Source organism: Bos mutus, chromosome 11 (assembly GCF_027580195.1).
Source record: "Bos mutus isolate GX-2022 chromosome 11, NWIPB_WYAK_1.1, whole genome shotgun sequence".
Lineage (NCBI taxonomy): Eukaryota > Metazoa > Chordata > Mammalia > Artiodactyla > Bovidae > Bos > Bos mutus.
The window spans coordinates 95,030,334-95,044,163 of record NC_091627.1 but is presented as its reverse complement, the minus strand read 5'-3'; the positions used below and the strand labels follow the sequence as shown (position 1 = coordinate 95,044,163).

General features: G+C 51.5%; 1 protein-coding gene across 3 annotated transcripts in view; it reads left to right on the top strand.

Moving 5' to 3' along the window:
• SFXN5 (sideroflexin 5) overlaps positions 1–13,830 on the top strand; it is a 130,357-nt gene that overhangs the window by 78,282 nt on the left and 38,245 nt on the right. For 2 of the 3 annotated variants that reach the window (XM_070379804.1, XM_005901331.3), the window contains exon 10: positions 4,054–4,144. In XM_070379804.1, the coding sequence (XP_070235905.1) occupies positions 4,054–4,144 (91 nt within the window). Of the gene's footprint in view, positions 1–4,053; positions 4,145–4,548; positions 4,660–13,830 lie in introns of those variants that run through there. The other variant, XM_070379805.1, reaches the window with a different exon arrangement.

Here is a 13,830-nt window from a genome sequence, read left to right as displayed (position 1 = left end):
TCAGCCCAACATGCTGTCCACGGGTCCTGGGCTCTGGCTTCTCCCAGGCCCCCTGCGGCTGGCCCCATGGGGAATTCTTATACAAAATCCCCATCCTATTTGTGCTCCCCTCCACCAAAATGGAGCCCCTGTTTGGTTAATTTCTATTTTGTGGTTTATCTGGAGGCTGTTAAAACAAACCCTGGGGGACCCTCAGCAGTGACTGTTCCATATCTCATTATCTTTCCCGAACCCGATTATTAGCTCAGATTTTTCTGATCGCTAGCTGCTGTTCGTGATGAGTTGTGTGCCATTAATGCCAGCTGGTTCCCTTAAACAGGACCCACCATGCCAGAGAAAGTGAGCTGGCATTCAGAGCCATCAGCCACTTGGCTTTTTAATTTTAATGGGCTCTACCAAATGTTCCAGGCCAAAGGGTCCCCGAGGAACCAGAACAGACGGGCTCCCAACCCCCAGTCTGCAGCCCACCCTGGTTCCTTCCCAGACTGTGGCCATCCTGATTGCTGGGACAATAAGGTCTGGGTCGAGGCCTCACCTGTATTCATGCCTTCTTGCCACCAGGCCCATCCTCGATGAGTGGTCAGAGTGACTTCATGGGTTCCTAGCGAGCTTGCAACTACATATACCAAAGCTCTCTGGTCCCAGCCCCCTCCCTGGGGGAGACAGGCTGGGTCACCATTCTGAGCTGTGCTAATCCTAGCCTCTGGGAAGCACCGTCAGCTGGTCAGCCAAGTGTGGGGAAGGGTTGAGGGAGCAGGCAAGTCTGAGTGTTTGCTCCAGCCAGTGGCCCCTATTCCTTCCTGCCCTCCCCCACCGCCAGCCCGGCCTGTCCCCAGAAGGCTGCCTCGGGAAGGGCTCCAGCTCCCTGCTGGCTTCTCCTGCTCCCCATTCCTCCAGCACTCCCTGCGTCTTTCCAAACAAATGCAGAGGGTTTTGAACCCAGACCTTCAGTTTTCTAGCTGCCAGGTTTAAGAGGTGGCTCAGGGGCCCTGTCTTCTCTACCTGCAGCTGCCTTCCGCTCACCTGGGCCTCAGCCCAGGTCTCTTCAGGGAGGCTTTTGCGCTATAGACAGCCAGTCTGAAATGGCTTGTGGTCATTTAAAAAAATGTCCTGTCAGACATTCCTGACTGAGATAGAAGACAATTGGAAAGAAAATAGCACCGTGGCCAAGAGCAAAGCTTTGGAATTAGCAGACTGTGGATTTGAGTCCTAGCGTTACCTAGGACATCTTTGAGCAAAGTTACTTCACCTCTCTGAATCTGCCTGAACTTCCCTGAATCCGTTCAAGAGCAACATGCCCTGTCTCTAAGGCTGGCAGTGGGGATTGGAGTAAGATGTTTCATGTGATACGCTCAGCACTTGGCCTGGTATCTCCACTTGCCCCTTTCCTCCTTCTTACTCATCGCTTATGTCTGCCTGTGTCCTCCTTCTAGACTGGCATTCTGTAAGAACATATCCCCTGGTATTTTGGAGGGCTTGGGGGTGACCATTTCTGAGTCACCAAAATAGTCACTTGCTGTTTGAGAGTGGGGAGACCTGGCCTTGGTGAGTTCCCTCTGTGTAGCAGGGTTGCGGGGCCCAGGGTGGGCTGGCATCCCCTCAGCCTACCCACCTGCACTGCCCTGCCCCCTAAGTGCATCCAACCTGCCGTGCGTCTCCCTGCCTCTCCTTGAGCAGACAGAGAGGACAAGAATTGGACTCTGACCACCAGCTGGAGGCTTCAAATGGAAGCCAGGCCCCTGAGAGCCCAAGCTGGGTTTGCCTGGCAGCACTCTGGCTCCTGGTGTGGGGTCTTGGGCTGCCCACGGCTGGTGGGCTGGCACTTGCTCTCTTCCCGGGTCTTACAGTTGCAGCCTGGTCTGGGCCATTTGCACCAGGCCATGGCTTGATTTGATTGCTGTGGCATCCACCCTGATGCCCTGGAGGCCTTCCCAAGGCTCTGCCTCTCCCCGACAACCCAGAAGGTGGAGGCCAGAGCCAGGGCTGCGGGTGCAGGGTGGCCTGCTGAGCCGCCGGGTGTACCAGACAGAGAGCAGGCTGTCCGTGGTCCTGTCAGGCCAGGAGGCCCCCAGGGGAGGCCTGGCTGTGGCCTCAGTTTGGGGGAGCAGAGGCTTCTACACACCCTTCATCTAGGCCACAGGCTCCTCTTTTGTCTCCCGGTGTCTGTGCTCATGCTTGTCTTCCCACCGGAGTCCTCCCCAGCCCAATCCCCCCTTCTCCAGGATGCTCCTCCTCCAGCTGTTGCTGGTCTCTCCATCCATCCACTTGTTTGTTGGTTTCTTGCATTTATTCCTCAGCCACTGCTTTGCTGAGCCTGTATTATGTGCCCAGACATCCGAAGGTGAGGAAGGCGCAGTCCCTCCCCCTCAGTCTGGCCGGGGCGCCAGGCTCACAGACTCACAGGGTAGTGAGTGCTGGGGATGAGGGGAGTGATGTGCAAGGGAGTGACTTTCTGCTGGGAGAGGTGACGTCACTCCTACCTAGATTCTTTCACTGAGGCCTCTTATGTGCCAGGCTCATGCCAGGCACTATGCGTACGTTCTCACAGCAGCCCTGGGTGCTGTCAGATGTTATCATTCCTTTTTGCAGACAAGGAAGCCGAGGCAGACAAAGGTTAAATGACTCCCAGTGTCAGTGACACGGGAGGTGGAGTGCAGAGGTGGGCCTTACAGGACAGGCGGGGACTGAGCAGAGGAAGGAGGGAGTTCGGGGCACAGGGACCAGCACGGGCAAAGGCTCTGAGGTGGGAAACGCAGATGGTGTTGGTCACCAGCCGACTGGATCGTGGAGAGAGAGAAGGGGGTGCTGGAGGAGTGGGAAGGGAGGTTATGAAGGCCACGACTGCTGCATGGAGATGGCAGTTCTTTCACAGGCCATGGGGAGGTGGATATGATTGAACCTGTGTTCTAGGAAGATGAGGGTCAGTGTAGGGGGTGGACTGGAGTTGGGAGTGCCCATGGCAAAGGCAAGGCAGGCCCAGATGCCCCGGCCTGAGTGAAGGGAGCTAGAGTCTGAAGGTGGTCACTGAGCCCAGGATATCCACTGAGCCCCCATCCTGCTCTGGGCGGCTCTGCTTAGCTCTCCAGTCACCTATGGGTGTCCCTGTGTTGAGCCCTCTCAGTCTGGCCAGGCCTATGGCTGGGCTCACAGTGGGACCCCAGAAATGTGGTGCTTAAGACGCTGGAAGACAGAAAAGGTTCACGGACTTAGAGAATGAACTGACAGCTACTGGGCAGGGAGGGCAAAGGTTGGGGGGCTGGGAGATTGACATGTACCCACTGCTATATTTAAAATGGATAACCAACAAGGTCGTACTATATAGCACAGGGAACTCTTCTCAATATTATATAACAATCTGAATGGGAGAAGAATTTGAAAAAGAATAGATACATGTATATGTATAACTGAATCACATTACTATACAGCTGAAACCAACGCAACTTTCTTCATCAGCCGTGCTTCCCAGCCTGCTCTAGTGGTGAAGAACCCGCCTGCCAATGCAGGAGACGAGAAATGCGAGTTTGATCCCTGGCTCAGGAAGATCCCCTGGAGAAGGAAATGGCAATCCACTCCAGCATGCTTGCCTGGAGAATCCCGTAGGCAGAAGAGCCTGGTGGTCTATTCTGTTGGGTCGAGAAGCGTCGGATACGACTGAAGCGATTTAACACACACACCCACAGTCCAGTATAAAATAAAAAGTTAAAAAAAAGAAGCTGAGTAGGAATGAGGGGCGTCCTATACTTCACCTACTTCCAGCTTATATATTCTTCTGACAGCAACCATGCTACCATCTCTTGTCCTGTCCCCAAGGAGGCTGTGTGCCTGCGTGCGTGTGTGTAGCTATCTCCCAGGCCAGTTCACTGGGACGCCTGGGCAGTGATGCTTTAAGGAGCCGCACTGGGGCTCGGCAGCCTCAGGTGGGGCTGAGGATGTGGGTCTGGGGTGCAGTTGTAGGGCAAGACGGTGGCCCTCACTCTCTGCTCTTCCCCTGCCTGCCCCTTCCTCCCCAGGCCGCTGCAGCAGCACACACTTTCTCTGTTTTCTCTTTCGAAGGTGGGCCTTAATGTCCTGGTTCAGAAAGCCAACAAGTTCACCCCGGCCACCCGCCTTCTCGTCCAGAGATTTGTGCCATTCCCTGCCGTAGGTAAGCCTTGCACAGAGAGAAGCTTCTGTGCACGTGTGCACAGGGATGTCTGGGCACGTGGGCTGCTGGGCTCTGGGGAGCTGGAAGGCCCCTCCAAGCCTCTCTTGACACTGAGGTGGGGGGAGTTCTGCCTTCGGCAACTGGAGGAAAATGTATGCAGGTAGAAGAAAGGGTGATGGGGTAAAGAATCCGCCTGCCAACGCAGGAGATGTAGGTTCTATCCCTGGGTCGGGAAGATCCCCCAGAGAAGGAAACGGCAACCCACTCCAGTGTTCTTGCCTGGGAAAGCCCACAGACAGAGGAGCCTGGTGGGCTACAGTCCAGGGGGTCACAAAAGGGTCGGACATGACTCAGCAAGTAAACAACAAACTGAAATGTAACATTTCCTTCCATTGTGAATATAGGCAGCAAATTGCAGTAGAAAGCAGGACCGTGACTCTCCCCAGTAGAAATCACAGGTATTTTCATGTCCTATTACAGTTGTTACAGAGATCTTAAAAATACCATTTGTGCTTAACACTAACCCCAAATTATAAGTTGATAGATCCACTTAAAGATCTTGTTTTTTTTTTAATTCAGTAGTTTAAAAGCACATCTATTTACTGTATCACAATTGAAAAAATATTTTGATAATTTATTTCAATATAATCTCCTTGTAATCCCACTTGTTTGGCTTATAAAGCATGAACTTTAGAGACATTATTTGGAGAGGGGTGTAGGGGCCTCGGGTTCCTGACACAAAAGAAGTTTCAAGGCTCCCACTAAATCTGGTGCTCCAAGCCCTTTATGTTTCAGGGGCCTCTAATCATAGGGATGGGTAGGTGTGTGTGTGTGTGTGTGTGTGTGAGTGTGTGTGTGCGTGCGTGTGTATGTGTGTAGGTGTTTTCACTTGCTTTCAGCAGAGCCTTTGCTGGTTTTGGAGTCATGAATTCACAATAGATGCCCCAGGTCTGGGCCCTGAGATCCCATAAAGCGCAGCCAGGCTCCTAAGAAGCCTACAGTTTATTTGGGGAGAAGGTACAAGAGGAGAAACAAGTGTTTGAACCACAACATCGAGCCCCCATCTGATGCCAGAGGACAAAGCTGGGGCACGCCCAGAAGGGGCAAGAGGTCCCGTGAGCTCCCTGGTGCCAAGACTCGGTCTGAAGAGCAGGGTGTGAGACCCAAGCTCATGGTCCCAACCCTGTTCTTCACCTCCAGGGCTCAGCTTCCCCATCTGTAAGATGTGGGCACCAGTACCTACTTTTCCACAGCCTTGAGCTGAGTGAGGAGCAGATGAGACCGCAGACTAGCTCTGTTCTTCAGAAAGGGCTTTGAAGCACCTGAAAAGCCCCTGTGAGTAGGTGAGAGATCACTGTTGAGCAGCCCCACCTCCTCCTGGGCCCGGAGGCTAACGAACTCCCAGGACCAGCCACCCGGCTGATCCTCAGCCGACCCAGATAATTGCTATAGCAACTCCACACTTTTAATGAACTCTCAGCTATTTCTGGTGTGGGCCATTAATGGAATAACTCTTTAGATCTGACTTTGTTAAGGGGCCTAATTGCGTGAACACAGCGGCCGATCTGGTGTTCCTCGCCGTCCTGAGCTGCGGGGTCAGATGCAGCCTGAGGAGGGGGCAGCTCTCAGCTGCACTGGACTGGATCTTGGTCTCAGCTGAGATGTAATCTGTCCTTGAGCCAAACTTCAGATAGGGACTCTACTGGGACCCATTGCAGCCTTGCTCCGCCAGCTATCTTGCTGTGTGACCTTGGAAGTGGTCTTAACCTCTCTGGGGGCTCCCTCAGGAGAAGGGCCCCTGCTCTCAGGTTTGACCTTTTCCGAGGCTTTCTGACCTGTCCCTCTTTGGGCTCCAGCCAATTCCTCTCCTATCTTATTGCTGGGGCGGAGTCTGGTCCAGCCGTCACAGAGGGTCTTGCAGCCCTGCGCGTCCCTAGCCAGTTGCACGGGGTGCTCATGGTGAGGTCTGCAGCCCTGATGGTCCTAGCTCACCAGGATCCTAACAGCAATGGGCCCTTTCTGCCTGCTTCCTCAGACTGCTGTCCAAGTCCTGGCTGTGTGCCTGCCTTCCACACCCTGCCCCTTTTCTCCTCTCCGACATGTGGGCTTCCATCTCTCTGGCCTCCAATGCCCATCCTAGGCCCACCTGCAATGGCATTTGCTGACTCCCCTAGCCGAGACGGACACAGTAGTGTTCAGGGTAAACAGGCATTGCACCTCACCCCCTAGGGGCTTAAAAGCCCCCTGGTCCCCTTAGGCCACTGAATAGTTCCTGCACTTGGCCTCCTGCACCTTATCCCCTGGGGCCTCCAGCCAGACAGAGTACCTGTCTGCCCCACTGCACACTGACAGGGCCTAGGGCCCTCCAGGCGTCCACCTCTCGGCTGGCCACCAAGTCTTCTCAGAGCTTGTTGGTCCTCTGGACCCCCGGACTAATGGAGAGACAGAACTCATGGAGCCCTCAGTGCACATGGGGAGCAGGTTGAGGCAAGTGAAAGTGACCAAATCAAGCCCTGATTGCCAGGGTGGGGGTGGGAGGGTGGAGCAGCAGAGGGTCTCCCATTCAGGGTGAGAGAGGGTCCTGAGAGGGCCCAGGTGCCCTGTGCTCAGCGGCCACATCCCTCCCTCCTCTCCCCTGGGTGGGCTGGGGACTCAGGCTCTGGGGAGCAAGGAAGCTCTTGGGGCCAGCTGCTTCTTTCCACTGCTTTGCCCTGTCCTGATCCACCTTGAAGTCCGGAGGTGCCCCACTGCTGCCCAGGAGAGAGGTTCGAGACTGGGCACAGGACGCCTGATTCATGCCGCACCCACCCCTCTCTGGCATCAGGCCAGAGCTTCGGCCCTTCCCCGTGGGGGCCTCCGTGACAGTCACCTCAGGTCTTCCCTGGGTGTGCCAAGCCCCAGACACTCTGCCACCAGGAGCACTCTGCCACCTGGAGCACTCTGCCACCTGGAGCACTCCACCAGTTCTCCCCTCATTTTTCAGCTAGGGCTGTGCACACATGTGTGTGACTGATGTGTGTGCGTGAGTGTGTGCTGAGTACGTGGGAAGCCCCAAGGACACTCACTGCAGCCAATTCTCTCCCTCAAGGTGGTTTCGGAGCCTCGCCGTGCCCTGGTCTAGAACAGCAATCATGTGGGAAATCTCACTTTCTATTTATATGTGGAGATGTTAGGAAAGCCGGTGAGCCCAGGAGCATGTGTGCTGGCATTGGAATTGATTGGGGACTGGTAATTAATTTGTTTAGACCTTAATTAATTCTTCAGTTCTTTCTTATTTGTGGACTGTCACGCTTAATTGTGTTGAGGAGCTGGAGCTCAGAGCAGGCCCTCCATTAATTGATGTGCAATTGCTGTGAGGTGGAAGTTAATGGTTTGGGGAGCTGGGCAAACAGTGTAATTAAAGGTCAATCGAGGAGGTGTCGGAAAAATACCCCCGCCCCCAGGTCCAGCCACCAGTCTCCACGAGCAGAGTCCATTCCAGGGGAGGCGGGCTCCACAAACAGCCTTCTTGTGAGTCCTTGGGGTGGGAGCCTGGAGGAGTGGCAGGCAGGGTCAGAGGCAGGTGCTAGTTCCATGATAGGACACCAGGGAAGAGGCATAGACCCACCTGGTGAGAAGTGGGCATGGCAGGGACTGTGGCCTGGAGCTGAGAGGTGGAGGCCCGGATGTTACCTGGCAGTGCACCTGTGTGCCCGGCTCTGTGGATGTGGCGTGGGGCAGGGTAGGCGGCTCTGAAGGTCACCCCCAGGCTGCCTGGCTGCATCCGCGTGGAGCAGTGGACAGGTAGTGTCATGTGCTCAGGGCACCCTCTGGGCCTGAGCCCCCGATGGGGGAGGCCTGAGCCTCAGTACTAGCCGGTCAGCTCCTTGCACGGGAATAACCCTCCTGCATGGAGCCTCAATTATCCCTTTGTGGAAAGTCACTTCATCGTGTGCTGTTGGCAGCAGTCCCTTACATTAAATGTCACAGCTTATTTCACTGCCATGAAGAAGTCTCTGTGTTCAGCAGGGAGTCTGCTGCTCGGGGTGTCTGGGCAGCCTTTGGGGGAGGTCTTCTGTTGCTTCATACCCAGAGTGCCCCACCTCCACCCCCGTCTCTATGCTTCCCTTCACCCCAGACCACGGGTCTTCCTGTCATTGATTCCCCCTTCATTTTCCCGCTCTTCTCCTGGTGCTCAATCCGCCCTCTTCCTTCACCAGGACGTGGCCCTGGCAGTGTGCCCAAGCCCTGCGGTCCATCCCTGGGCATCGCCTCCTCCATCCCTGTGGTTGGAAGGCAGCAGGGTGCACCTGTGCCCGCTGTGTCCTGGGCCTTGTGACTTACCCCCCCTCTGTCTGGCTCAGTGATACTTAATGTTGCATCCACCCGCCTTAGGCAGCCTCAAGGCCCTGAGTCACCTTTTGGACGTGGCCTCTGGCCTTGCTCGAACCCTGTCGCACTGTGGCAAATCTTGTGACTCCCCTTCTGTCTGGGCCTCAGGCCCTTGCACAAGGCCCTGTTTGACTAGAGTGCCTGCTCTTCCCACTCTCTGCCTTCTCTTGGCTGCCAGGCCTTCATCTCTCACTCCAGACACCACCTTCTCCAGGAAGCCCTCCCTGGGAGCCCCAGTCAGGATTACACCGCAGCACCCTGCATGTGCCTCGGTCTGTCCTGGAACTGCTCATTTTGTTTTTGAGTCCGCCTCCCTCATCAGACTGTGAGCTCTCCAAGACAGGGACTGGATCTCATTCATCACCAACCCCCAGCCCCGCTCTTTGCTCGGCACCTAGCGTTCTGGGTGGGTTTGTACAGTGAGCAGATGAACGTTTTAGTAAAAATGGCTTGAAACTGGGCACCCAGAAGTGAAACTCCACCCTGATGACATTGGTGACCACATTGTGTCACCTTAGATGACATTGGTAGCCGCATTGTGGCTGCTTAGAATTTATTGTGCTGTGTTTAAAAAAAATTTTTTTTTTGAACGTTTTGTTTTCTCGTGCAAGTTTTTGTGGTCACTGTCATTCACTCAGTGGGCAGGCCTAGGGTGGATGACTCGGTCACCCTGGGCACGTTCTTCAGCCTTTCTTGTTTGGATCTGGGTGGGGAGGCGGGCCAGGCTGGGTGCCAGGATCAGGGCCCTAGAACTGGCATGGGGCCCTGGAGTGTGTCAGGCCCCAAGAGGACAGGGCCAGTGGGCCCGAGTCAAGCAAGGGGAAGCCCCCCAGTGGTGTGTTCTAGGGCTCCGCCTTCAGCCTTGTCCCCTCACTCATTTTATACCTGCCTTGGTCAGAGGAGGTCAAGGGGTCACACACAAGGAATGGAGATAGCAACTTGGCAATGATTATGAATTCATGGGCAAGGGTGTGTGTGTGCGCACTCATTCAGTCATGTTAAACTCTTTGAGACCCCATAAACTCTAGCCCACCAGGCTCCTCTATCCATGGTATTCTCCAGGCAAGAATACTGGAGTGGGTTGCCATTTCCTCCTCCAGGGGATCTTCTCAACCCAGGGATCAAACCCAGGTCTTCTGCATATCCTGCATTGGCAGGCAGATTCTTTACCACTGAGCCACCTACCAGGGTCCAAAAAGATCTCACAAGGTTTGATGTAAGGCTCACTATTCAAAAAATGCAGCTGCACAAGTGTGGAGGTGCTGAACTTGATTTGATTGGGGTACTTAGGATAACGCCTGGGGATTTTGTGGACTGTATGCCTGAAACAGGTCCACCCAAGTGGTGTGTTGGGCTTCCCTAGTAACTCAGACGGTAAAGCGTCTGCCTGCAATGGGGGAGACCCGGGTTTGATCCCTGGGTCGGGAAAGTCCCCTGGAGAAGGAAATGGCAACCCACTCCAGTATTCTTGCCTGGAGAATCCGTGGACAGAGGAGCCTGATGGGCTACAGTCTATGGGGTCTTAAAGAGCTGGACATGACTGAGCAACTAACATACAGATACAGACATGTGGTGTGTGGCTCTGATGAGGCTGCCTGGCTTCAGCTGCATGTTAGAGACAGTGGCCAGAACAAGGGTGTCTCTTTAGTTCTAGATCCTACACAGGCAGAATAGCACTGGGAGTGGAGACAAAAAGAGTAGCAGGATCTTCTGAAAAACTGACAGTCTATTGGTGGAATGAGCTGCCTGACTCCTGAGATAGAGAAGCACCTGAGTATCAGCTTGGTACAAAAATCTGAGAGAGGCACTTATGTGTGACCAAGTCACCTGTTGTGGGCAGATTGCTTAGAACCTGGCATATAGTAGGTGCTTAGAGAGTGCTTGTTGAATGAGTGACCTTCCAATTCAGTTATCTTCTAATTCCTGGAATCCGGAAGGCAGAGACGATCAGACGTAGAAGAGGCGGGGAAGCCCAAGACAGCGGAGGAGGGGTTATGAATGTGAAAGGAGGGGGCCTGGTTGTGGTGGGCCAGGCAGGGAAAGGGCATTTTGAGGCCCTGAATACTAGCTGAGAGTTCAAGCTTTAGTTTATGATTAATGGGGGATCATTGAACAATCGTCAGCTAGGGAAGAGCTGTGATAAAAGGGTGCTTTTCAGAAAATGAATGTGTCAACAAAAATCTTTTGTTAGGAGATCCCAAACTTCAGAGTCAGCCTATACCTATATTTACAGGCTGATTTTTCAACCCAGAAATTCCTAGTCCTGAGTTTGTGACACTTCAGTATGGGTTGTGAAATTCTCCCCAAATTCTCATGCTATTTAAAAGAAAATATGTGCCATAGGGCTTCCTTGGTGGCTCAGTGGTAAAGAATCCACCTGCAATGCAGGAGACGGAAGAAACCTGGGTTTGATCTTCCCTGGGTTGGGAAGATCCCCTGGAGGAGGGCATGGCAACCCACTCCAGTATTCTTGCCTGGAGAATCCCATGGACAGAGGAGGCTGGCGGGCTATAGTCCATGGGGTCTCTAAAAGTCAGACACGACTGAAGCAACTGAAGCATGCGTGAATATACCACACATGTGCCATACAGCCCGGCCTCACAGGCAGAATGTGAGGGGTATCACGAAATCGAGCAAGTATTAGGGTACACACTCCCATCTGATAGCCACTCCTCCAAAGACAAGGCTGTATAGTCTGGTGTGATTCAAGTGTGTGTGTATACATAAGGAATGATGTATCAATACATACATGTCTGCTTGTAAATAGACCATGTCTGGCAGGGACATGAGAATATGGCTACAGTGGCTGCCTAAGGGGAGGGGACTAAACTAAAGGTCAGGGACTGGAAGGAGACTTACTTTCTATTATTTACTCTTTTTCGTGATTTGGATTGTTTACTGTATGCACTTGTTACCTGCAAAATAAGAAGAGAGAAGAAGTGGAGTCTGGAGAGCTTGGAGCTCAAGTCTCCTGATTTCCACTAGAGTGTTTTGGGTTTTGTTTTAATAAAAATTGTTCTTTTTTTTTCTGATAATACTTGATTATTATATAAGTTAAACAATTTCACTTCTCTCCTCAGAGATAAGTTTGGTATATATCCCTCCAAATTCAAATAAATACCTCAAATTATAGGAATCTCTGCCTGTTTATTGTATTTATATACTATAAACATGCCAATATAAATATATATTTGATATAAGTAGGATCATACTGTGTATACTCGTCATAAATCTCTTTTTAACTTCACAATCAATTTTGGATGTCTTTCCATGACAGTCATAAAATTCCAACTTATCCTTTTAATAGCCACAATAATTCATCTGTGGCTTTTTTAAAGATTGTGATATATTCTTTCAAACATATGGAATATTATAGGAAATAGAGAATAAAATATTAGATGCACCCAAAGCTTTCTCTGCCCTCTGCTTTTTTAATTCTGTTTTCCTTCTTCTTTCTTGACGAAGGCTATTGACTTACACCTTCCCCATTTGTGTCTTTATACTGTATCTTATGTGTCTGTATCATAAACCAGAAATTGTATTGTTTATATGTTAAGTTTACATTATGTTGTGCTGAACCCTTTTAAACTGGCTCTTCGTTGTGGTTTTGAGATTTATCTGTGTTAATACATATGCATTCATCTCAGCTTCTGAAGACTAATTGGGAACATCCAGGCTGTTTGCAGTTTCTCACTATTATATGTAGCACTGCACCAGCCAGCCTTGTACACGCATCCATGTGCACACGAGTAGGAGCTTCTCTAGGCCAGAGGTTTCAAACAACCACCTTGGGAGCTTTAAAAAGCAATGCAGACATCTGGGTCCTTCCTCCGATTTGGTTTCGGTTGTGCAGCCAGTACTGAGAATTAGCGGTCGAGGGTCAGTACAGAGAAGTGGAATGATCACGTCAGAGGTAATGCCCATCTCTCAGTTCAGTTCACTTCAGTCTCTCAGTCGTGTCCAACTCTTTGCGACCCTAGGAACTGCAGCACGTCAGGTTTCCCGGTCCACCACCAACTCACGGAGCTTGCTCAAACTCATGTCCATTGAGTCGGTGATGCCATCCAACCATCTCATCCTCTGTCATCCCCTTCTCCTCCTGCCTTCAATCTTTCCCAGCATCAGGGTCTTTTCCAATGAGTCAGTTCTTCACATCAGATGACCAAAGTATTGGAGTTTCAGCTTCAGCAACAGTTGTTCCAAAGAATATTCAGGACTGATCTCCTTTAGAATTGACTAGTTTGATCTCCTTGCAGTCCAAGGGACTCTCAAGAGTCTTCTCCAACACCACAGTTCAAAAGCATCAATTCTTTGGCTCTCCGCTTTTTTATAGTCCAACTCTCACATCCATACATGACTACTGGAAAAACCACAGCTTTTACTAGACAGACCTTTGTCAGCAAAGTAATGTCTCTGCTTTTTAATATGCTGTCTAGGTTGGTCACAGAGAACTAGCCAAGCTGATCACATGGACCACAGCCTTGTCTAATTCAATGAAACTAAGCCATGCCATATAGAGACACCCAAGATGGTCAGGTCATGGTGGAGAGTTCTGACAAAATGTGGTCCACTGGAGAAGGGAATGGCAAACCACTTCAGTGTTCCTGCCTTAAGAACCCCATGAATAGTATGAAAAGGCAAAAAGATGGGACAATGAAAGATGAACCCCCCCCCAAGGTGGGTAGGTGCCCAATATGCTACTGGAGACCAGTGGAGAAATAACTCCAGAAAGGATGAAGGGACGGAGCCAAAGTGAAAACACCACCCAGTTGTGGATGTGACTGTGATAGAAGCAAGGTCCAAGGCTGTAAAGAGCAATATTGCATAGGAACCTGGAATGTTAGGTCCATGAATCAAGGCAAATTGGAAGTGGTCAAACAGGAGATGGCAAGAGTGAACATCTACATTCTAGGAATCAGCGAACTAAAATGGACTGGAATGGGTGAATTTAACTCAGATGACCATTATATCTACTACTGTGGGCAGGAATCCCTTAAAAGAAATGGAGTAGCCATCATGGTCAACAAAAGAGTCCAAAAGGCAGTGCTTGGATGCAGACTCAAAAATGACAGCATGATCTCTGTTCATTTCCAAGGCAAACCATTCAGTATCACAGTAATCCAAGTCTATGCCCTGACCAGTAATGCTGAAGAAGCTGAAGTTGAACGGTTCTATGAAGACCAACAAGGCCTTCTAGAACTAACACCCAATGTCCTTTTCATTATAGGGGACTTGAATGCAAAAGTAGGAAGTCAAGAAACACCTGGAGTAACAGGCAAATTTGGTCTTGGAATACAGAATGAAGCAGGACAAAG